Source organism: Triturus cristatus, chromosome 6 (genome assembly GCF_964204655.1).
Source record: "Triturus cristatus chromosome 6, aTriCri1.1, whole genome shotgun sequence".
NCBI lineage: Eukaryota > Metazoa > Chordata > Amphibia > Caudata > Salamandridae > Triturus > Triturus cristatus.
Window position 1 is genome coordinate 109,840,633 of NC_140589.1, and position 24,692 is coordinate 109,865,324.

At 45.9% G+C, this 24,692-nt stretch overlaps 1 protein-coding gene across 3 annotated transcripts in view; it reads left to right on the top strand.

Moving 5' to 3' along the window:
• ABCC10 (ATP binding cassette subfamily C member 10) overlaps positions 1-24,692 on the top strand; it is a 209,649-nt gene that overhangs the window by 120,528 nt on the left and 64,429 nt on the right. For all 3 annotated transcript variants that reach the window (XM_085610306.1, XM_085610307.1, XM_085610305.1), the window contains exons 8-13: positions 1,335-1,506; positions 4,666-4,764; positions 6,555-6,744; positions 8,159-8,236; positions 12,414-12,602; positions 14,081-14,219. In XM_085610306.1, the coding sequence (XP_085466432.1) occupies positions 1,335-1,506; positions 4,666-4,764; positions 6,555-6,744; positions 8,159-8,236; positions 12,414-12,602; positions 14,081-14,219 (867 nt within the window). The remainder of the gene's footprint in view (positions 1-1,334; positions 1,507-4,665; positions 4,765-6,554; positions 6,745-8,158; positions 8,237-12,413; positions 12,603-14,080; positions 14,220-24,692) is intronic.

The window sequence follows — 24,692 nt, forward strand, 5'->3', positions numbered from 1 at the left end:
GCCACATGGGCAGTAATTGTTAAACCAGGGACAGAAATCGTCTTCACTCTGTTCATCCCTAAAACCAAAAATGCCAAAACAACACAACATGCTGGAGCCTATACTGTGAACCTCTGTTCCGGGCCACATAAGGCTAACTCTCAACTTTCTCCCTTCAAGGAAAGACATAATATTTATCTATTCAGGCTATTCTTCTGTGCCTGGACTCACATTTCAACACTTCACTGCTCTTTTGTTTGTAACTGTCTCCAGTTCTCTAGTTACAAGTGCCCTGTTGCCGTGTGTCTAGGTCCACGCTACATAAATAGATTAAATAACTCAATTAGCCATTCCCAAGGACCCAACCCCTCCTTTTGGCCAGGGTTACACAAGCATAAAGTAAAGTAACCCAAGTGCTCTGGACAGGCATTTTCATTAAGCCATTTTGTTTTTCACCCTCCTTGCTCAATCGTGTATTGAAAACAAAATCCAGTAACAAACTTAGAGGAAATCTTACAGAGCCTGTCAGTTCTGTGGGAGCATCACCTGATTAGGCAAGTTAGTGGTTAATCAGTGTGTATTATAGCCGAAGGGCTTTATTCTTCAGTTATTAGCCCTCTACCTTCACTCCCAGACGAGGGCCTATCAAGAGCGAGAGGGATTTTAGTGACTTGTTTAGTTGAGGCATTGTTATTACCACAGTCTGCTTGTTGATGGTAGAATGTTCTAAATTACACACGGTGGAACAGAAAGGTAACTATTGGAATATCAGAGCTTAGGGTCTGTATCTGTCAATATTTGCCGCCTTCCACTTAATTGTTTTTCATAGCGACCTCAACTTTTCAATTTTCTAATATAGCATTATTAGCCTGCTGCCAAGGACGATACTGGTTGTTAAGCGGCCTGAATCTTCTTTATACACTTATAGGCAGAAGAGCTATAATGCTATTGGAACATTCCATCTGCTGAAGGTAGATTGTTTCTAAATTAGGAGAGAGAAACAGATGGACAATCATTGGATTGATTGAGCTGATGGTTTGTATCCAGCCATTGTTGGTCCTCCCTAAGCCACGCCATTGCCTTCAAGGGATATCTCCATATTCAAATGTTGATTTAATCTAATACAATGGACTGAATTTACAAGGTCTTTGCAAACAATACACTAATCGCAGCCTTAGAATTAGTTGCTCCATCTCTTTGAGGTAACTTTTTATATTCCTCCAGGATCTCGCACTGTGATCGACTCCTCATGACAACCTACTAATATTTGTATTTGTGATATGTTTTTCTGCTAACCTTGTTACTCACTCTGTGCTTTCTTACTGCCCTACACCACATCTTGTGGGGAACTTCAGGAAGGGTGGCGTTGTATACATCTCAGGCCGGGAACAGGGATTTGGCCTTGCAGCGCAGGAGCCTTGGATTCAGTTTGCCACCGTGAGAGAGAACATCCTCTTTGGAAGAGGGTTCAATGCTCGCTTCTACCAGGAAGTTATTGAGGCCTGCGCTCTTACGGACGATCTCAATGTGAGTACCACTGAACTGAAAGTAGTTTTTTTAATTCACTACACTATTTGCTTCACTTCTCCATGCAATTTTCAAAAGTGTTAATTCAACAAGCAGAATGCACACTAAACACTGGTACTCCCTTGTGCAACTAGGGAACATTCTACTAGAATAAGGCAGTTCTACCTTCAGGTGGCCTTTGAGCACCTTGCCAGGTTCTGCCACACATCACTGAGGCTGCATTGGAAGCTAACATACAAGTAGTTACTCTAGCTTCCTGTTGTTCTGACTTCAAACATGTTCTTATGGATTGCCTCAGGGCTCACCTCTGAGCCACACTATATTTGAAAGTTCAGTGGCTCCGAGTCAAACTTTAAAGACTAGGTGTGCACTGACGCCACTTGGATGAATGAACTCCAGTTTGTTGACACTAAACACAGATAAGGCCTAAATTGTAGTATTGAAGAATCAATATGCTTGGTCTATGGTGGTCAGTTAAACTAGGCCCTTCCCCTAATCCTTCCTCCTTATAATCGTGAGATTATTTTTAATCAGCAGCTCATATTTATTCCTCAAATAGACAGGCATTCCACTTCCTGCTTGTATATGCGTTGCATCATTCAAACATCATTCATTTGCTTCCAGTTGGGCACAGGAAGGCAGTGGTCCAATACAGCCTTATAACCCGCTGCTGAGGGCTATACCAGTTGTTGAAAGCCCTGTACCCGCCTATATCAAGGGTGGGGGCCTTTAACAACAGGTGTAGCCTGAGGCATTGTCTCTACAAGGCTATTAGAACATTCCAACTACTAAGATTAGAAGTAGAGGGAGAAACATTAAGACAAACATTGGAAAGTTGGCGCTCCGGGCTTCTACCGGCCATTACAAGCCTGGAGCACTCCATTGTCTTCAATGGCGCTCTCAGCGTTCCAATGTTCCAATCTGCATTATTTTAAGACTTGACTACTGCTGTTCTCTTTATTTCAGTCTATGGTCAACCTTACAAATAGACCACAGCGTATACAGAAGGCTGCTGTTTAGATAATCCTCGGTTTGAATCAAAGAGCCTATATTTCTTCTCATTTATCCCCTGTATATTGGCTGCCTATCCACAAAGGATGTCAATTTGAAACAATTTGCATCAGCCACAAGGCAATTCACAGGACCGCACCTATCTTCCTAAGTAGAATCCACCTTCATTACATACTCTTGAGGTCTCTGCTGTTTATGGAGGACAGCCTTGTGATTGTCCCTTGCTTTTGTCGTGCTTGAATGGGAGGTACATCCCTTCAAGGGCTCGCGGCAAAGCTTACAACTCTGTCTCTGTCTGTACGTGCCAGCACTAATCCTTTAAGCTTCTGGAAATGTCTGAAAACCTACCTTTTTGGAATGTTTCACAGTAATCTATAGATTCTATTTAGAATAAATGTTGTAGGCATAGAACCAGGGTGAGAGGTAAAGGACATTTAACTCCAATTCTTGCCACCAATACCTAGGAGTATGAACAGTCCATTCAGTTTGTGAGTCAGCCCATCCCCCTGAGCACTGGTAAGGCCCTAGTCCAGTAGAGGTGCTAAGCTATGTAAAGTGCTATGTGAAGTGCAAGGTTATGTAAAATGCTGTGTGAAGTGCTAGGCTATGTAAAGTACAGTGTAAAGTGCTAGGCCACGTAAAGTGCAGTGTAAAGTGTTAGGCTACGTAAAATGGCTTGTGAAGCACTAAGGTATGTAAAGTGCTAGGTTATGTAAAATGCTATGTAAAGTGACTGGGGTATGTTAAGTGGGAGGAAGATCAGTGAGCGGGCAGGGCACGCTATCCCTGCAAGAGACTGTATTGGATCCATTACCTAGGACGCTGTCGCCTACACCAACAGCATCGAATCCTGACACCGTTTCCCCTGATACCGCTGAGCCTCGAAGACTGACATGACCTTATCAAGCCTTGGAAAAGCCTAAGGCCAAACTGGCCAGATGGGGCGAAACACTTATTGACTGTCCTTCTGAAACATTCCACGAAGAGGACCCAAGCCAACATATATGTATGGCGTCCCTAATGTATGTTGCGATTGTGTAAATAGTGTGAACATGATCATAAGGAAATAATAGAAAAATAATAAAGATAACTTCCCTCAATGAAAATGTTTACACTCTTCTGAATCATTGCAACATTGTTAAATATTGTAAAGCAACAGCATACAAGCACTGTCCAAATTGCAAATACACCGACTGTTGCTTTTTCCCACCCTCCTTCCGCTTTACATAGCTTAGCACACCTGGGCACTCTTCCCATTGGGTAATCAAAAGCTTTAGAAAAAGCAAAATAAACAAACGAGTAAACTGCATTATTATATGGAATTGTTTTCAATAAGGTGTGTTTGAGGGGCTACAGATCGCTTATTTGCCTACAGTCCAGAGATTGGCTTTTGTAGGAAAGACCCTGTTTTTGAAAATTTTGATTGCGATTCCTCATGTTACAGTGACTACCGCCAGTGGAAAAGCTCCCTTAATACAAGGAAGAAGGGATAAGACATTATTTTGTGAATTATTCATGTTGGTATAAAGCTTGTTGACAGTGTTCTTTCCTGTACAAATATTTGCAAAGCAGGAAGTGACAATATGACCATGATGTCCCAGGTAATGTCATCTGTACTCTGGATGAACCTCCTCAAAAGGGTTAGGAGAGGACTTCTTCCTGTCACTTTCACTGTTGGTGTGCCCTGTGAAGACTCACATAGTAGACACTGTGGCAGATATTTGTGTCCGCTGAGACATTGTGATTTTGTATATCAGCCTACAGGGAAAAGGCCAGAGCTGTGTATATTTATTACAACATCGAGACGGACTTATACAGAACCCATGTCACTTCATATCTTGAAGATCCATTGAAGCTGCTCTCAATATTGGCTATTTTTTCTATCTGCTAAGAAAAGCGAAGAGCTTCAAAGTGCCCCTTTATTGCTCTTCTGTTATTTGTTTTTAGAAATAATGTGGTGATTTAAACATTCTGTTTCTGGGTTCTTAAATTTCTACTAAAGTGAACTGATGATACTGGAGTGTTTTGGGACTTTTTTTGTCCTACTTTTGTCTGTTTTCCTGAGACCTCCGATGCTGTCTAAACTCTATCTTTAGTAGAATGTTATTGTCCTAAAGGCTTTACTATGCTGTTTCTTTTTTTCCTCAGGTTTTGACAGCGGGCGACCAAACCGAGGTAGGGGAAAACGGAGTGACCCTCAGTGGGGGGCAGAAGGCTCGGATTGCCCTGGCAAGGGCAGTTTATCAGGTGAGCTAAAGAGCAAATTCAAAACCTCTACCATTTTAGGCAACATGGAAAAGAGCAGTCACTACACATAAACCTGAAATAGAGCGAGAACAACAACACCTTGCAAAGATCTAGATGGCATGTGCAGAGAGACAATGTGAGAATCTCCTGGTTAGAGAATGGGACAGTAGTATCTCGCTTGGACTTTGTTAGGGCGAAAACAAGACCCTAAACACCAAGGGGAATTTGTCAAAAGAAGTACAGTGATCCTTACTCTTACAACTTTGAGTGATTGTATTTTCCTTATAGTACTAAAGAAGTGTGCCTAGTAATGTGATCCTTACCAGTGCTAAACATTTTCGCATTTCAGTTGTTAACTCCCCCTTGATTGTTGTATCTCTCATATTCTGCAGTGAAATGCAAGTCCCTGCAAGAAGGGAAAGACTTCCTGAACCCTTGTGCTTTTCTTCGCTCATCACAATAATCTTATCAGCCATTTCAACCACTGACCTGTTTAAATCACACACTTTAAATGCTTTTGCTTTACTTTCAAAGAGTTTGAGTTCAGGAGGTTTCCCAAAGGTTTGAGTAGCAGTCCAGCGAGTGTGCAGAAGAGCAGAACAAACAACCAACTGTGGTGTAGTTTTCTACAAACTCTAAGCAAATCCAGGGAACAGGTAGTGACTTCTTGATATGTGTTGCAGGGTTTAAGAACTTGAATAAAACTACAAATTCACTTCAAAACGAATATTGGTTGAGGTCACTTTGGCAAAATTTGAACCAGTGGAAATAGTTCTTAAGACCTCTTGACTCTTGAAAACCAAATAGGAAACTGGAACCTAGTTTCTTTCAAAACCAGTTGGGAAACTGAAACTTTTGTCTTGGTAATACACAATTCGGAAACAACGGGTCTTTTGCACTTTTGAAATTAACTACAAACTGGAAAAAGATTAAGAACTTGTAGTATTATACTCTTTTAAGGTGTGATTGTGAGAACATTAAATATCTATAAAAGCTATGTATTGTGCAAAATGATATAGGGCAGTGCAAAAGTAGGAACATAAGTGCATACTAAAACTACTTACTAATTTCTTGATAGGGTCCTGAGTGTGCTGCTCTAGATTTGGCGGTTGTGCATTCTCAGTCAGGACAGCAGCACTCTGGGGCCAATTGCGTGCCCCTCTGCGATAATGCCACCAATGTTTGTCTTTCAGGAAAGGTTTGAAAACCTGGCTTTGTTCCTAGTAGATCATTGTAGCTCTCTTCTTTTAGCGCCAGGACACCTTTTAGGTAATAGAGCGCTTTGGAAATCCAATTTACACTACACTCCATTACCACGCATTGACATGCTTATGGCAGATCCAATGTGATTGTGTCTAGGAAAAGCACTAAGGATGTTGGTGGTGATAAAAGTGTTTTACATTTCTACAAATTAATATAGATTAGGAATACAAATCTGTAAAGTTGTACCACCGTATGTGTCATCAGATACTCTTGTTTGGAATCTGTCGTACAGTTGTATGATGTACTTTAATAAACTCGATTTGAAGTTTGATGCTGGGGTGTGGAGCCTCCTCTGTGGACATAGTTGGTCTGGGGTAAGATTCTGGTTTGTAAAGATGGACTTGGATGCATAAAGTTTAAGCAGAGCCTCATATTTTTTCCTGATATCCAACCTGAATGTTGGTTTCACAGGAAGAGCATCGTGACTTTATACGATGAGTATATGATGAACATTCTGATAGGCTGGAAGTAGTTTTTGGACCCTCATTTATGATTGACTTCCTCTATTCCCCTTTCTCTTTCCTCAGGATAAAGAGATTTACCTGCTCGATGACCCTCTAGCTGCTGTAGATGCTGACGTTGCTCGCCACCTGCTTGAGAAGTGTTTTTTGGGGATTCTGAAACACAAGACCAGAATCCTTTGCACCCACAGAACAGAGTTTTTGGAGAAAGCAGACACTGTGGTACTTATGGATAACGGGAAGGTTTTACAGATAGGTAATGTGTTTACATCTGGTCAATGTTTTGAAAATGGAGAATTGTGAACAGTTAAAAGTGAAATAGTAAATAATGTGAGGGAAGCTGAGTTGAGAGCTGCATCCTGTACAGAGGCCTTAGGTGTCCATTGGTAATTAAAAATGTGTTATGGTTGAATTGATATGCACAGCTTGGGTTTATGACTAGGAAGCAAATGGATATAGCTGAAAGAACAGGTGTGTTTTTAATGGAGGGTAATGTGTGGTTTGCAAACATAAAACTGTGTAAAAGCCCAGAGGACTGAAATGTCTAGATGCCAAGGATGTTGCACTTTACAAATCCCACATATCTAGCACTTGTATAGCAATGCAATGGGTTTTGCAGTAAGCTATAAGAGAGCAAGTGGAAGTTTAGAATATGTACTTAAAAATGTTTAATTGAGAAGTGTTTAATGTCGTAAAGCCAGACAAAACTGATAATGAAATGAAAAAAGACAACTGTAATGAGGTTACATTTTTTTGCAATGAGTTAAAATCCAGATATGCTTAATGAAGTTGAAATCAGAAGTGTGTGATGATTTTAAATCCAGAATTAGAGGAATAAGGAAATAACATTAAGAAGCGTGTATTGCAGTTCCATTTTCAAAACTAGTCTAATGAGTGAAATGCGACTAATAGTATAATCGGGTTCTATCCATAAGTCTGGAACGAGGTGATATCCAGAATCGGGTAAAGAGGGGAAAATCTGTGTATCTTTAATGAGGAGAAATCCAGAAGGTGTAATGAGATCAGATCCAGTAGCGCGTAATGAGGCGAGATGGAGAAGCTGGGACTGAGGTACAATCCAGAAAGATATAATGATGTGAAATCTAGACGAGTGTTATAAGGTGACGTCTATAAATATATCTACAAAGTTGAAATCCAGAAATGTGGAATAAGGTAAAATCCAGAAGCATGGAATGAGAATGAGAAGCCTATAATGAGGAAACTTTCATACATATTTAATATGGGGAAATCCAAAAATGTAGAAATTCGACAGTGAGAAATATGATGAATTTTAACAAAAGAATCAAAGGTGAAATCTCAAAACGTCTAAAAGTAGGTAAGTGGTTAGATTGAGTAGAAATATATCAGTAGTCTATTGAGATAACATTCTAGTCCAGAAAAATAACACAATCGTGAGATTCCTGCAAGAATAGTGTATTGAGATGAAATCCAGAAAGGGGTAACCAGATGACAGCATATGTTGTAGTGAAGCCCCACTTTGTCTCTGGTTCTTGTGCCTCCCTTATCCCATATGCTTGTCACACCCTTGGTTCCTTTGGGACTCTCTCATCTTTATCTCTCTTATTATTCCTTATCAGTGGCGCACTGTGTGTTTCATTCTCCTTTTTGTCATCTCTCTGTCTCTCACATGTTCTCGCTAAAACCTGCAGGGACCCCAGCTGAAATCCTTCCACTAGTTGAAACCACCCCGCAGCAGAGGGAGAAAGTCACCAAGAAGCTGGAGAAAGGTGAGTGTGCTGTGCTCTGGGGATCTTAGCATGATTCTAGGCTGCATTGGTGCTCTCCACCTATTTAACGCACACTGGCAGATTTAAAGCTCCCTGTAGCTGCAGTTTCAAGCTCATCGCCTCATGCTGCTTCCCTGTTTGTCTGATGCATTTTTATGATTCAGTATTTTTATATTTGATTAATTTTTCTAATAATAAGTTGCAATAACAACATTTACCATAATAGCAGAAATCGTTTCCCGTTTCCGGCCCTTTATCTTTTTGCCATCTTCCCCACCACCCCACCTGACTTGGATTTACAATTCCGCTTGGCATTGTATGAGACCTCTCCTCCCTTGCTTCATTCTGCCCTCTTCCCAGAGACAGTCTGGGATCTATAAGGTTCTGGTCTAGTCTAGTTTGAAATCATTTGTGAAATAATTCCAATAGCGCTCGCCATTGTTCACTAAATTCTTGCTCTGTGCCTGCGATGCTAAGCGAGACATTTTCCATCCTCGAGATTTGCCATAGTCCGTCATACCAGTTTACCCCCATTAGAAGGTCTGCTCTGTGACATCTGCCTAGGAGTGTTTATTTTGCCACCAGCTGTAACTTCATTACCAGTTTCCTGCTCCCTTTCCCTGAGCCTCAGTTGACATTGGGTAGACTCCCTATTAGAATGCTTGGAGCGAGTATAAAACTCTTATTATTATGATTAATAATTTATTATAGAGCCTTTTTCCAGGGTGATTCACATACAAATAACATGAATGGTACATTTCAAAGTAATGATAAGAAATCCCAAACATTACAAGATATCCTCACACTGCCACGGTTTGTAGATGTCCTGAAGACAGATAGGGAGGCTTTTCCTGAAGTGTGGTGCAAGGACTGTAAAAGAACAAAAGCTTGAAGAGGCAGAAGGAGGTCTAAACTGCAAGCCCGAACAAAGAGAGCGAGAAAGTGTGCATAAGGCGATCAAGGTGGATAGCTAAGGTGACGCAAGTGAGTGTAGACATCTGAAAACAATACAGAGATGATGGAATCTGAGCTGACCAGTGATCGGAGGCCAACCAAGCTGTGCCCGGTAGGAAGAAGTATGAGTACGACAGTCAAAATTAAAGAGAATACAGATACAGGAGTTTTGAATGAAACGGATGAAGAAGATGTTTAAGAAGACCAACATAAAGTGAAGAGCAAAAGATGATGTGGGTAAAAACAAGTGTTGAAGAAGCAATTTAAGAGAACAAAAAGGAAAAAGGGTTTGGTTGTATGGATTTTAAATAGATGCAAACATTTCTCTATTGCAGATAAAAGTTGTTAAGAAAAACACATTGACCAGTCGAAGATGATTCAAAGATTTGTGGCTGAAGGAGAAATTGGAATAGCGGGGTTTGAAGAAAAGTGAGGCACGGTAGTTAGAGATGAGGAAATAGGGAAGAAGAGAATCTCATTTTTTAGGGTTGCATTTTAAAGAATGAGCCAACATCCAGTATTTGACAGCAGAAAGGCAGGCAGTGATTGGATTACTGACAGAATAAGAAAGGAAGAGAATCAGAACTAGGTCTAAGAACTATCAGCATAGAAATGCGAGTTAAACCAAAAGAAGAGATAATGGAAGCTAAAGGAATAGTGTAGATGGAGAACAGAAGTGGGCCAAGTACAGAGCCTTTGGGGCATACGATAGAGTACAGAATAGGATACTGCCCCTCTGCAAAAAACTAAGAAGAAGCGGCTAGCGAGATAACATTGGAACCATTCAAGAACGGTACCAGAAATCTCAGGTTAGAAAGAGAGTGAACAGTGATCCAGCTAGCCAAAAGCAGGAGAAAGATCAAGGTAGATAAGTATTTAGAAGTCTGTATTGTGATGAGTGTGAAGGACAGTGTTAGATAGAGACTCAGTCGAACAGCCAGGACAAATGCCAGATTATACAGAAGGAAGAAGATCATTGGTCTGAAGAAAGAAAAAGAGCTGTGAAAAGACAATATGTTCCAGTATTTTAGAAATCAGTGAATATAAGCCGAGAAATAGGCCAATAGTTAGAAATATCATCGCTGTAGGTTTGAATAATGACGAAGTGCCAGGGTACAAGAAATTATAGTATCCAGATCCTCGATGGATGAGGTAGGGGGGCCTGGTGGGTCATAGATAACAAGAGAGGTCAGAGGTATAGGCTGGGGAAAAGAGATTTCAAGTGAAATTCAAGTGACGGAAAAGATGCAGCAGTCGTAGAAGCAATCCACTGACCGTGATGGAGTAGACCACCTGTGCTGTCCATTCCAAGGGAAATGAGAAAAAAAATACTCCGTTGTAGTTAAGGCAGCAGAGACTGTGGGATCATTCTCCCCTAGCCTTGCTTCAGTAATTCACATAAATTGGAATTTTAAGGATGGGAAGCTAAAGATCTGCCACTCCAGAGACCTAGCTGCGTTGTAAGAGGTGAGTAAGAGTCCAGTACCTGAAGGTAAATGCGGTGAGCTAATACTGAAGTCTAAACTCCAAAGCCTGGGGTTCTGGTTACGTTCTTCAGGATCTTGTCCTAGATCCATTGTGTTCTGCTCTTGTAGGGTGTCCACCTCCTGTCACAGAAACCCCTGGTCCATGGAGCCTTTATCAGTGGTTGCTTCCAGGTGGGATACTCTGTCTCCTAAGGTGTGGATGTCCTTCTTCACTTTCTGAAGAGCCTTGTCTGTAGCGAGTTGTTGTCTTCTTTTAGTCTTTGGAACAGCTAATCTATGAACCCTTTGGGGATGGACGAGGAGTTTTGCTCTAGAGCCTACGGAGCTTTTTTGATCTTCACTCCGGTCACTCTTCAGAGCAGAAGAACAAGTCCTTTACTTTCGCTTCCTTTCTCTCATTTGCTGTTGCGATCCTTTTGCGCTGTTAACTGGAAGCGAGGCACCAACATGAAGCAGTTTTCCACAAACGTCCTTCTTGCTATAGTAGAGTCAGACCCTCCATGGACTGGTGCAGTTTGTGGCTCAGCCTCTTGCCACTGCTGTGCTCCTGGGTCTCCCTGCCTCGTTCTCTTCACCACGACTTAGGATATTTAAAAGTACCAGGGGTTCTCCTCTGTTTTCGTGAAAGATGACAGCTTAAATTCGCCAGATGTGCTTTCCACTATTAAGGGTTGATTATAACATGTGGCCTCTCTTTGGTCCTTTGATCTGGCTCAAGTCACTAGTGACACCACTGAGTCCCAGACTTTCTCAAGGGGCTTTGTGGCACTTTGACTTTGGTGCTTGTCTATATTGCTAATACTCAGGAGCCACCACCAGGATTTATTTTGCACTCGGCCCTCTCATTAGGTCTGCTTTATAGTTCCTGGCCTCCAGGCCTCACACATTAGAGTTCACATTGTCCCCATCCACTATGTTTCTGCCAGCAACTTGTCTACCTGGGTCCATATGAAATTCTGCTGCAGGAACTCACCATGTCTCCACTGTGCCCCTTGTCATTGTACCTTGTTTTAGCCAAAGGGCCTGACTCCGCATAGATGCAATCTGGCTTATTTCTATGCCCAGCGACGCCCGTCATCCATTTTTAGTTTCTCCACCATCTCCTGGGAGTTCTCGCACCTTTGTTTCATGGGGCACCTGGAGGTGGCACAGTCCATACCCAGTGTCTTGCAATGTGGGCCCCTGTGCCAGTTTCGATGTTTCATCCTTCACTGCGCAGCTCTGTTGCCAATCATTCGCAGACTGCTGTCTTTGCAGCATTGTGCTGCAGCCCTCTCATCCTTGTTCTCACCAAGGGCTCCGTAGCGTTGAGCTGAGTCTCGCTATCTCATCACTCCTTCAGGTTGCTCCAGTAGGGCGAAGCGATCACGAAATACTCTAGATAGGCTGATGCCAACGCGCCGAGGCGAAGGAGACTTGTCCCATGTCCCACTCCATGCTAACATAAGCCACACCCAATAATTTATTTTAACCTTTTTGTTATGTTTTATTTTATGTATCCCACTGCTTTTTAGTCCTATTTGGAATATAACCTGTGGTTTTCTGGTCTTCAGTTCATGTGAACAACATCTGTGTATCCCCTTCTCATTATCTTGGCTTAGAGCAGAAAAGGGACCAATAAGCATGAGGGACAGCTGCGGCTTGATTCTTGTAATTGTTCCATACATTGTTTGCAATAGCCGTTCTGGGATCCCTGTGTGCCCACGGTCCCTTAACATTATATTTTGGTTCTGCAGCCTCAGAAGAGCTGGGCATAGCGGAGGAAGAGGGCGTGATGGAGCTGGAGCACCCGGAGGGCCTGGCCCTGGCAGCGGAGGAGGAGAAGAAGGAAGGTGCAGTGGCCTTCATGGTCTACACCTCATACTGGAAGGCCGTGGGCTCCTGCCTGTCGGCCTCGGTCCTTCTGGCACTTCTCTTGATGCAAGGTACGAGACATGCATGGTGGGCGCGCCACACTGCCTGAATAATGTGGCTCACTGCCCAAAAGAACAAATGATTTTTATCGAATTCATTTAATTCAAGGAACTCGTCTTATTGACGTTTGCCATTCATCAGCCCATCTGTGCAACACTTCCCCACATACATACACACAACAGACAACCTTCATACATGCCCTAGACTCGATGACGTTATGTGGACTAACTGTGATGTCCTAACCACCAGACTGACTCCCCGCCTCCCCGAAGGGGTACAAATAGAAAGACCCCTTAACCTGGACCATATTGCGCAGGTTGAGAGAGTCCTTTGCAGTCGGAAAGAGAGTGCACCTTAGGTGTCCTTATGAAATCAGAGCAGTTCAAGGTCAAGAGGGCAAAGCTTGCAAAGCCATGCTGAGGACTTTTGGCCAAACTGTAGGAGAGGAGTGGGGACACTGCAATCCCTGGGAGGGCAGTGGTCAAACAAAAATAACTTTTCTCCAGAAAAGTGGTTATTTTTAGAAACAAAGAGCCTGACTGAAATGTTGGCGGTTTAGGGCAGATATACCATCCACCTTATTACAAGAATAATACACTTGTAATAAGGCAAACGCCATATTCATCATGTCTGCGACTGAGGACCTGTCCTGCAAACTCTACTTTTGGCCCAAACTCTGCAAACAGTCTTAAGACCATATGCACATATTTTTCGTGCAAAGCAAATTTTCAAAGGTGAGATAACATTAATGTAGTTCTACCCTACAAACTTAACCTCAACTCTAACCCTCACCCAAACTATGCACTGCTACCAGTTTGTTCTGTGCAAACAGCCATAGAACAATAATTTGTGCATTGATTATAACACTGGCCCAATATGAAAAATCTACACAAAATAGTTGGAAAGCTAAATATCCCCACTTAAGTTTGACCTTGTAAGATGCCTTCAGATTGTGCCACCCTTTTATACTGAATTTTCATTAATATTTCTTTACAGAATGTGTTAAGAGTGCGAATGCAAAAAACATTGTTTGTGAACCATGGCCAGCCAATACTGACAAGGGATGTACACTGGGCTGGGGTAAAGGCCCTTTAGTTATGACAGACCAAGAGCGACACAGCACTGAGGGACAAGGGTCCATGAAAGAGGGAGGACTGAAGGAACAGAGGCAGACTTTGGGCTAAAAGTAGCAGAAGGGTATTGTGAATGCTGAGAGTCTGGGGTAGAGTGGATGCAGTCTGAATGAATTGATGAAGAGAGACAGTAATTTCACAGCTGAGATTAGCTTTTCGGACAGAATGCCTAGGAAGAATTGTCGGACCTGCAAGAACTACTGAATGAAGTGTGCTTGTGGCCCAGAGGGTGAAATGGTAAAACATGCCCCAGGCATAAGAGATGATACCCCTAAAAGTGTTCATCATTGTATCTCTACCTCTCATTAGGATTTCATTTCCTAAGTGCACACTTAATCCTATTCCCTTCTTTGCAGCGTCTAGAAATGTCTCTGATTGGTGGCTGTCACACTGGATCTCCAACCTTCAGACAAAGACCGGGAACGTCTCAATGAGTGAACTTGGCACCTCTGGTCTTTCACCGCAGCTGCTGCTCTTCTTCCCAGGAGGCCTCGTGTAAGTTAAGATCCTCTTTTGCCATGCAGTACAGATGCCTCATGCAGAGTATATGAATTTAAGGTACATCTGGGCTGTACTGTCAAAGATGCTGTTGGGGTGGATCCGTCATGTGTGCCTGCTTTATGCACTTACGGACCACTTTGGTAATAGAAAAGTGGCCACAGATGCCTGTGTGGCTACCTCTGTAATACAGATTGTGCCGGTGCGCAAGTAGCACCTGTGTGATATAAGGGTGGTGTCCGCTCATTTGCAGGGCCCCATGCAAATGAGGAAACACTTTGCCTCTGTGCACATGCTGGTTAATAAACATTGGTGCAGAAGCAGTGAGGTGGTCAGGAGGTGCAATGACTGCACCACAAAGTGCTAGCGCACAGTCTTGAAAGGGGATCCCCTCCAGACATCATCCTCTTGAAGGTATGGGCACCCGCCTGCAGAGCAGTCTCTGCTTCCCTTTCAAATGCACACCAGTTGCTGCCTGCACAGCGAAAGCTGGACTGGCTGCTTCAAGGATTGGGTCCTCCTTTCACTGATGTGTCGTACCCAGGGCAGGTGCAAATTCATGACCGCTGGGGAGAGCACATTCACGGTGATGGTAGGCAGCGACATGTTCTGCACCTGGTACCCCCAGTGAAAGGTGCCCTGCGGGGTGGACCAGGGAAGTGCACCCTATCTGTAATATGGGCCCAGTCTTGGAAAAGACCCATTCACAAGAATAACTTCCACACTCTGAAGCTGAATTCACGTGAAAACCTACACAGGTAGATTTTATGCCTTACATTGCCTTGTGATTTTGGTGTCTGTGCTTCCCCTAGGACTGGTACTCTACGATAGATGGAGAGCAGAGGTAAAGGATAAACCACAGCAGCGCGTACTCACCGCATTGAATGAATGCGCTGAAATTAACAAGCTGGAAATCAACCTCAATAAAACCAAAACCATGATTTTGCAGCATGAAATCTCTTCTCAATCCACGTACTTTGCACAATCCCGCTGTCTAGTGGTTGGTCCGGAAGTGTTCGTAGTCTTCTCAAAGCTTTTGTGTTTGTGGTTGGAGTCGACATGGGCAGAGTACCTATGACATCGACCATAATTCCACAATGCCCATGTATGTGTCCACTACTTTAGATCATTTTTTTCCACAGTTGGGTATGGAGGTGCATCGGAAGCATCTCAACCTTTTTTTCTACAGAAGTCATTGAAGAGTCTTTGAACAATCTCCGAAAGCAGTTAAGGGAATAGAAAACTACGTTTAATGCTGGAGAGATGTTTTTCGGGGGTTTTGTCAGGAGGGATTAACATTAGGAAAATGTTAATTGGTCGAAGCAGGATCCCGGAGGTTCTTCAAGGCCATTTTAGAGCATGAGCAGGCTTTTCAAGTTGTGCCCAAATGTTCACGGAAATTTGCCTTAAATGATGACCTTCCAGCCTTCTTCTGTTTGCCTCAACACCATAAGTCAGAGGACTTTGTCCCCCTGCTAATTTTTTAAACTGAAAACACTAGTTCACAGGGACACAACACTTCAGGCACATTGGGTGGAGACAGACATAGTGGGCCTGTCAGAAATAGAAAAGCAAAGTAGGGGTGCTCCGTCAATGGAGGAAATGGGTTTCTCCGACGATGATGAGGTAGAGGCACTGGTGGCTCAGGGGAACATCAACACCGAGCAAGAGGTTTTCAATGTCAAAAAAACTTGTTATAAAGAACCTACGCCCACAGTGCCACATGCCCGAAAACAAACTAATCTGTCAAAAGATCAGGCAGTCAAATATACACCCAAGATGCTGAAGCCTGTCACCCAAGGCCTCAGAGTCACTTAAGATGTAGCCCTCGATGTCGAGGAGGCTAGCAGGCGAAGGAGCTCAGAGCACTTCCCATCCTATCGGGAAGGAGAAATTCACTGGGAAGGATAATCCAAAACACAGAGCCTTGGCTTCCTAGGATGATCAAGCGTGACAAAGGATGGAGGAGCGGGGGCCCTCGGGTAAAAGCTCTGGGGGAGAATAAGACTTCCGAAGTCGAGAAAAAGGAAAGGGCTATGGAAGTCAAGATAGAGAATCTTATGAGAAAATAGGGCCTTCGAGGAATCCATTACCCCTTTAAAGAACCTTGACCGACAGGCCTTAAGGAAAAACTGCTGGACAATAACAGAGGATCAAGAAATCACAGAAGAGGGTCAGGACACTGAGGTAAGGAAAGAAGAGGAAGGTATCTTTGCACCGACCCTGAGGATATAGAAATAGAAGAGTCAAAGAGAGAAATGCTGTGGGAAGACATCAAGACCGACTCGCCTTCAGAGGAGGAAGAAGCTTATCTTTCGAGGCCTTCTCCCCCAATGATATCGCCACATACTGACTCGTAGTGAAGAAGGCCTTTGGAATAGAGATAGAGATAGAGGTGGAAAAGGAGGAGACATGTTTTCTCCTCGAGACACCCTCATATAAGAGGAACAAATATCTCCCCTATGCTTCTCAGCATCATACAGCAGAGCAAGGAAGTTTTCGCTAAACCAGTGACAACCAAGGCAGTTACACCAAGGATAGAAAAAAAAGTACAGAGCCTCAACAGAGGCCCTCAAATATATCCCGGGACATGTAGTACCTGATTTGCTGATTGTCATCACAGCAAGGAAAAGAGTAATGTTCCCAGCATCCATGGGGCCTCCACCAGACAAGGAAAGTAAGAGAATGGAGGCAATAGGAAAGTCGATGGAGAGCGCAGCCGCACTGTGGCAGATCACCAATTCTAAATGCGCTGCTAAATAGTCATGCTCAGCAATACTGGGAGCATATGGAAGACCGCAGGTCAGACCTCGGAGGAATATCATAAAAGAGCGAAGAGTATTATTGGAGGGTGAAGGGATACATAAAAAATTCATGCCAAATCGGCCTTTGATGCTGCAGATACAGCAAGAAGACAGCTGGCTACTTGGACAGTCATGCAGAGACATGCATGGCCACGCATCTCCGGATTTAAGCTCGAGGTACAATCAACAATTATTGACGGACCCCTCACAGGGAACCAGGTCTTTGGCCCAGGGGTCGACCAAGCGCTGAAGGAAATAAAAAAGACAAACAAGACTGCCAGAGCAATAGGAGCCCTCCATGTCTTTGGCATCTTTCAAGACAGAACAGGGCAGGGATGACAAATGTTTGATTCACAAAGAAAGAAATAGGCAGGATCCAGCCAGTTTTAAGACCATGGACAGCAGCAACAACATTTAAATGGACATCAAGTTGCAAAAGAGTCTGAATACAAATACCTAGGAGTCCTAATCGACATCAGAGGCACCCTCGTGCCCCATAACACAATCAATGTATTAACTCTAAAGCTTCCGCTTTGGTGTCTGCTTCTGTTGCTCTTCTCAAGAATTTATGGCGTCCGACAACGGAAACCAAGCTGAAAATCATCAGTTCTAAGCAGCTCACCATTATCTCTCTCTTTATTTCTTTATTTCGGCCTATTTGGCCATAAAAGATACAATGATATAAATGTCAACATAAACACACACTTGAGTAAAAACATTAGATAAGAATCATAAAAATACAATTATATGATAGTTATAACCGCGGAGAAGAATTACAGGTCATATCATTAATATTTAGACATTTAATAGTTTTCTCCTTATCTGCCACATGGCCATTATAAATTTTGCAACTGCAAAAACTATGTGGGGGACAGTACTTGTTTTCAGTATTCTATACGAGTGCAAATAGCTCCTTATACCCAGGTTTCTACATAATGGCACTAGCCAACATTTCCTTGGTCTATTGTAGGCTGGGCAGAAAAACAGTACGTGGACTTCGTCCTCCTCATGGTCACTACACCCTGGACAGATTTTATCGTCCCTCTTTGTCCATTTACAGGTAAAAGTTTTAATGGGCAAAGTGCCTAACCTCCACTGAATGAACAATTTTCTAGTTAAGATGGGAAAAATAGTGTCCAGAAAACCCTCAAAGTGATAAGAAGAATTTTTGGAATCCAAGAATCGATCGGTTAGAGCACCGTTATTAGATGCAGAGACCAGAGAAGCTAGACTTTTCTCCTTATATATCTCCACAAGTCTTTTTCGTGAGACCCTTTGGCAGCCTTGTTCAGGAACCTCCCATAACTCAGGGAGTCTTAACCGATGGAGTTCTTTCTTTATGTAGGCCAACCACGGGATTCTATCACACTGGTTCAAGTTCATTACGTGAGTGAGCTCTTGCCTGTAGTGTACGAGCTCGCCAGTGGACCAAAGCCTATGCCAGAATCTTAGTGGCATTAATTCCAAATCCTCACCTATAGAGGGAAGGCCCAGATCTAATCTCAAGGGGAGCAGGGGTGTACCACGGGGAAGGGCCAGGAGACGTCTGAGGAAACTATTTTCTACAGTGGCCAGTTCTACCCCCCATAGCTCTCCACCATAAGATGCGGCCGCTTTAGCTTGGGTTTTATACACTTCTACTGCCGGACTAATAGGTTTAAAACTAGAAGTGTTTACAACCTTCAGGATTGCCCCGGACAATTGAGACAGCTTTAGCCGACATCTTGCTATTTGAGGTTCCCAAGATAGGTTCTCTTGCAGAGTTACCCCCAAGTACTGAAAAGTTTTTACCCTCTCCAGTCTTACTGAGCTCAGTAATGGGTTAGGTCGAGTTTTGGGTGAGGGGTTAAATATCATGAACTTGGTCTTCTCTGTATTGATCTCTAGACCATATTGTCTACAGAAAAGACCAAATCCATCTAAAATCCGTTGGATCCCCATCGGGGATTTTGAGAGCAAGAGGGTATCGTCCACAAACATAATGGCAGGTACCCTCCTGCCCCCCAAAGATGGAGCGTCATTGTCCCCAATATTGTCAAGATGGGATATGACATTATTAACATAGAGACAAAACAGGGTTGGCGCCAAGACGCAACCCTGTCTTACCCCTCTAAGGACTGGGAACCTGGATGACAACGCTCCATCCCTCCCACACCTGACCTGAGCATAGTTGTTATCGTGAAGCCTAATTATGGTATTTAATAGGTGGATAGAAACACCCAGCTCCTTTAGGACCTCCCATAGTTTCTTACGAGGGACTAGATCAAAAGCTGACCTCAGGTCCACGAACACCATGTACAGCCTCCCCCCCTCAATCCTCACAGTTTTCCAATAGAGGAGGACGAGGCGGAAGATCTGGTCCATGGTGGACGTTTTTTCCCTGAAGCCAGCCTGAAGGGGACTGAGGATTTCCTTTTCCTCCATCCAGTCTAAGAGATGGTCCAGAAGGAGGCGGGAGAATAGTTTTTGTGAAACATCTATAAGGCTGATCGGCCTGTAGTTGGCTGGGAGAAGAGGAGAGCCCTTTTTAAAGATGGGCACAATCTCCGCCCCCAGCCAAGTACAGGGGATCTCCATACCTCCCGCAATGGAATTAAAAAGAATGAGGAGGTAAGGGCCTCAGATCTCTGGGTGATGGCGAAAAAGGTCACCAGGCAATCTATCGAGACCCGGGGCCTTCCCCGTCGCCAGACCCCTTATTGCACTGGTCACCTCGCCAAGGGTAAATTCCAATCCAACTGCAGGATCGGATGGGGCAGCTGTGGTCGCGTCGTTAGCATATTCATTTTTTTTTTTTTTTTTTTTTTTTAAACCGTTTTTACAAAAATTAAAAAAATATACAGAGATGGGCCTACAACCTTCAGGCCGGCCGCTAGCAAGCAAGAGGAGCATTGGATACAAACAATAGCGCCCATGCCGCGGCGAAGGGAAATGCACAGGAGGTAAGAGCGGTGGTAGCCACACCATCCGAGCACACATAACGGTTTCATTTTAATATAAATAACAACACAAAAACAAATCCACAAGGCAACCCACAATCGGAAACAGCAGCATGTGCTCCCCTAGCGGGGGGGACCCTACCAATCCATAGGAGTAGCAAGGGGGGAAAAAGGGCAAGACTGGGATTAGGTGGACTCAGTGCCCGGGACCGGGGAGATAGACTGGCTAAGGGGATGGGGCCGGTGACGGATCGGGCAATAACGGCGGGGTACAGATTCCCCCGCGGTAGGCGTTCCAGGGGCCCCATACGTTCACCCATGTCCCAGGCTTACCTCTCGCAACATACACCACTTTTTCCCGAAACATGCACCAATCCATGTTGTCCTTCCATGCCGAGACAGTCGGGGACCTCTGGGAACCCCACAGTTGAGCTATGTCGCGCTTGGCCACCATATATCCCAGAGTCACCCACCGCGTCTGTGGTACCGAATAATCGGTTGGCTCCCACACGTTCAACAGGCATCTCCTCGCTTCGGGCAGCAGCGACACACGCGTAACCACCCGCAGGACCTCATGCACACCACGCCAGAATCGCTCCACCTCCGGGCATTCCCACAAAATATGGAAAAAGGTCCCCAAGGAACCACACCCACGCTTACACAGCCCGTCCACAGCATATCCCATACGCAGTAGCCTTGGCCCCGTGACATAGACCCTATGGAGTACCTTGAGCTGGACGAAGCGAAGGCGGGCCGGTATGGCCACCTCTTTCGGGGAGGCCACCGCCGATACCCAGTCCTCGTCATCCAGCTCCAATCCATCGGCCACCCATGCCTCACGAAGGTTAGTCAGCAGTCCCGAGCGGTCATTGATAAGTTTTTTATAGATCAATGAAATCGTGCTGTCCGGTACATGTCCATCTAGCACTCTATCCTCCAGAGGGGAATACTCCGGGATGGAGGCAACGTCCGGGAATACGGAGCATAGCGCATGATGGATCTGCATATACCGAAAGTACTCCCTGTCCTGCAACTGGAATTCTGTCCGTAGCATCTCGAACGTTTTGAATCCCCCCCCCTCGTCCAGAGATCACCCACCCTGCTGATGCCTATCATGTCCCACTTTTCAAAGCCCTTCAAGGTCCACAGGGAGCCCAACTGCTCAGATGCGTATAGTGGCGACGCCCGGGTCAAACGACCTTTCCACCCCAGCGCCACATTAGCCGCGTGCCACACTCGTACCATGACACGAGTGGGGCCCGTCAAACGTGCGTCAAGCGAGCCGGAGTACAGCGCTCGGTTATAATCACCACCCGGCAGTAAAATCTTATCAATTTCAAAAGCCGGGTTGGACACCGGGGAATACACCCCACGGAAATAGTCTGCAAAGCAGGCGACAATTTCTTCTGGTTCAGTGACACACACACCATTCTGTTTCTCAATCAACGGGACAACTCGACTCGCTCTCTCCTTTTTGTCCAACCATGCAATCAATTTACCAGCCTTATCACCCACATCATACAATCTCCCCTGTTGCTCTCTACTGAGGCCCCTGGCCGCCTCCGTGACGAGGGCCTTATAAGCCGATTGCTTGAGTCGAAGAACATGTAATTTGTCATCCGTCACCCCATATTCTAGATCACCCTCCAACTCGGTTATCTCCGCTTCAATACGAGTCACCTCCTCCCGCTCGCGCCTCCGGGAATGGGAAATAAGGGACAAGGCCTCTCCCCTGAGTACCGTCTTGAACGCCTCCCACAATGAGATCGCTGATGACACAGACCCCACATTCTCGTCAAAGTAACGCTTAAGGGATTTAACCAGCTCTGCGCGAATGGTGGGGTCACGCAGGTACCAGGGATTAATCGGGACCACCCTACCCTCTCCCCTCGGAAGAATATCAAAGTGCAACAAGAGTGGAGAGTGGTCCGAAATACCCCGTGCCAAATGGCGCACCTCCCCTATCCTCCCAACGTGTGCCGCCGGAACCAGGACATAATCTAGCCGTGAGAGACTACCATGAGCCCCTGAATGGAAGGTGTACGCAGCTGCGTGGGATGTTTCAAACGCCAACAATCCACCAGCCCCAAGGTATCCAAGAGGCCAGACAACCAGGCCTGGGCACGGGGGAGATCCCTAGGGGGGTGACGATCCACAGTTCCGGAAACCACAGCATTAAAGTCCCCCCCCACCACTAGAATCCCCTCCGGAAGGCCAAGGAGAAGGCGCCCCAGATCCGCAAAGGTGGTCGTCTGCAGCCCCGGCGGGACATAGACAGACACAAAAACGACCACTCTGCCCTCCATTCTACCCACCAAAACCGTGTAACGTCCCCTGTCGTCATGGTGCACCTCATCGATCTCCAACGGGAGCGAGTTCTTAACCATAATGCCCACACCCCTTGAACCAGACGTGAAGCCCGAATGGGCCACAAGGCGGTAGCCCCGTCTATTCATGGCACAAAAGGAGTTGCCAATGAGGTGTGTCTCCTGCAGAAAAACTATATCGGGCGAGATTCGCTTCAAGAACTGCAGGACCACACCTCGTTTTATCCTGTCCCCCAATCCATTAACATTCCAGGACAACAAGCTCAGTCCCCTACCCCCCATCATAAACAGAAGCCATCACTCGTCCCCCAGAGAGCACTTTAGAAATGATACAACGATGTTTTTGCCTTGTGGTAGAAACGAACAACACCCCACCCCAACCCACCCACCCCAACAAAACTCCCCCCTCCCTGCACCCCTGCATGAGCCCAGACAGCCCCCCCAACTTGCAGTGTGCCTGTCGCCCCTATATAGTGAAACTAACTAGACCCCCTAGAGGAGGAAAGAGCACCCCTTCTAGACCCCACACAACCTCCAAAAGAGGGGAAAGAACAAAGACAGAAGCTTTGGCCGAAAGTGGCATCATAATCGTCCAGAGTGAGGTCCAATATCCACCCCTCAGTCCCGATCCAGTGGGCCGTCTCCTCCCGCCGCCCCCCCCCCACCGTCCCGAGCACTACCCCCAGACAGAGTGTCCAGCCAGTCCCCGGCCGCCTCGGGACGATCAAAAAAGTGCGTGCGACCATCCACCTCTACCCGCAGCTTGGCCGGGAAGAGCATGGCGTATTTTAAGTTCATGTCCCGGAGCCGGCGCTTAACACCCAGGAAACTCAGTCTCTGTTTCTGGACCGCTTGAGTGAAATCGGGATAAAAGTTCACCTCCATATTTTCCAGCTTCATCGGCCCTTGCAGTCTGGAGGCTTGCAAGATCGCGTCCCTGTCCCGAAAGTTAAAAATCCGGGCAATGAGAGGCCGCGGAGGGGCTCCGACCTTCGGCCTTCCCCCGGGAACTCTGTGGGCCCTCTCCACTGTAAAGAATTTACTCAGTCCCCTAGGCTGGAGATGGGTAACGATCAGGTCCTCCACAAAAAGATCCGCCGCCGCTTCCTCCCGACCCTCGGGTACTCCGATGATGCGGATGTTATTCCTCCGGGCCCGACTCTCGGAATCTTCCAGGCGCCGATCCATAAGCACACTCGCCTGACGAAGTCGGCGCACCTCCGTTTGGAGGGCCGCCACCTCAGTCGTGAGGCCCGACGCGGTGTGGGCCAAAGAATCGACCCGGTCGTTGGTTTTGGAGAGATCAGCCCTCACCAGGTTGACATCCACTAGGATCGCGTTGATTTTGTGGGCTAAGGTGTCAAACTGCTGGCCCACCGAGGCCTTCATCTCCGCAATGGCGCCCATGACGTCTTGCAGAGTCAACTCTGTGGGCAAATCCGGGGCATCCGGAGGGCACTCAGAGGACTTGTGCGGTCCACCGGGAGATCCCTTCGGGAGGGTGTAGCGGTCCATGATGTTGGCCTGATGTGCGGTGCCACGCCGGGTCGACTTGGCCTTCGACCGAAGGGTCTCACCCCCTCACCAGCCACGCAGTAAAGGGCAAGCAATCAAGGCCACGGGGTCCGGGGGGTCACCCCAGGACTGCGGAGCGGGCCACAGCAGGCAGGCAGGCTGGGTCACCCAGCGAGGCCACCCCAACACCAAGAGCGCCGCGATCCCACTTGCAAAGACGGCAAGGGGGCGCGAAAGTGAAAGTGAAAGTGAAAGTGCGGGGTACGCGACTCGCCAGGCCCAGCCCGCCGTTGTTGTTCACTTTGCCACCGGGTCGCCCCCAAACGCGAGTCCGGGGTCAGGAGCGAAGGAGGCCGCAAACTTCAATCGGTGCTCACTCCGGCACCCGAGGTCCGATTCGAGAACGGGAAACGGGTACCACCTCGGCTCAGGCTCACCGACACAGTCCCCTCAACCGATGCAGGATGAAGACAGGATAAACGTAGGAGGTCGCGGAGGTCCTCAGGAGCCTCGCACCTACGCGGCCATCTTGGTTGCGCGCTAGGCTCCTCCGTCGTTAGCATATTCGGCGGTTTCTTGGTACAATTTTCCAGATCCCTCGCTTCTAATGCTAGAGAGAGATCCTGCCATCTATTCCAATCCCATTCCGATCTTGCTAAATCCATAGCTTTCCTGTATTTCCTTCTGAGCTCAGTGACCTTGGGCCTATCGGAACCTGCCTTTATTGTATTTATTAGTTCTGTCCTAATCTTTTTACAGGTGGGTTTGTACCAGGTTGGGGTTCGGGTCTTTTTCTTCCGTAGCGATGCCACAGGATAGAAAACCTCACCTAGGGCACCCGCTAAGTCTACGTGAATTTGGGCTAGCTTCTCATAGAATTCTGAA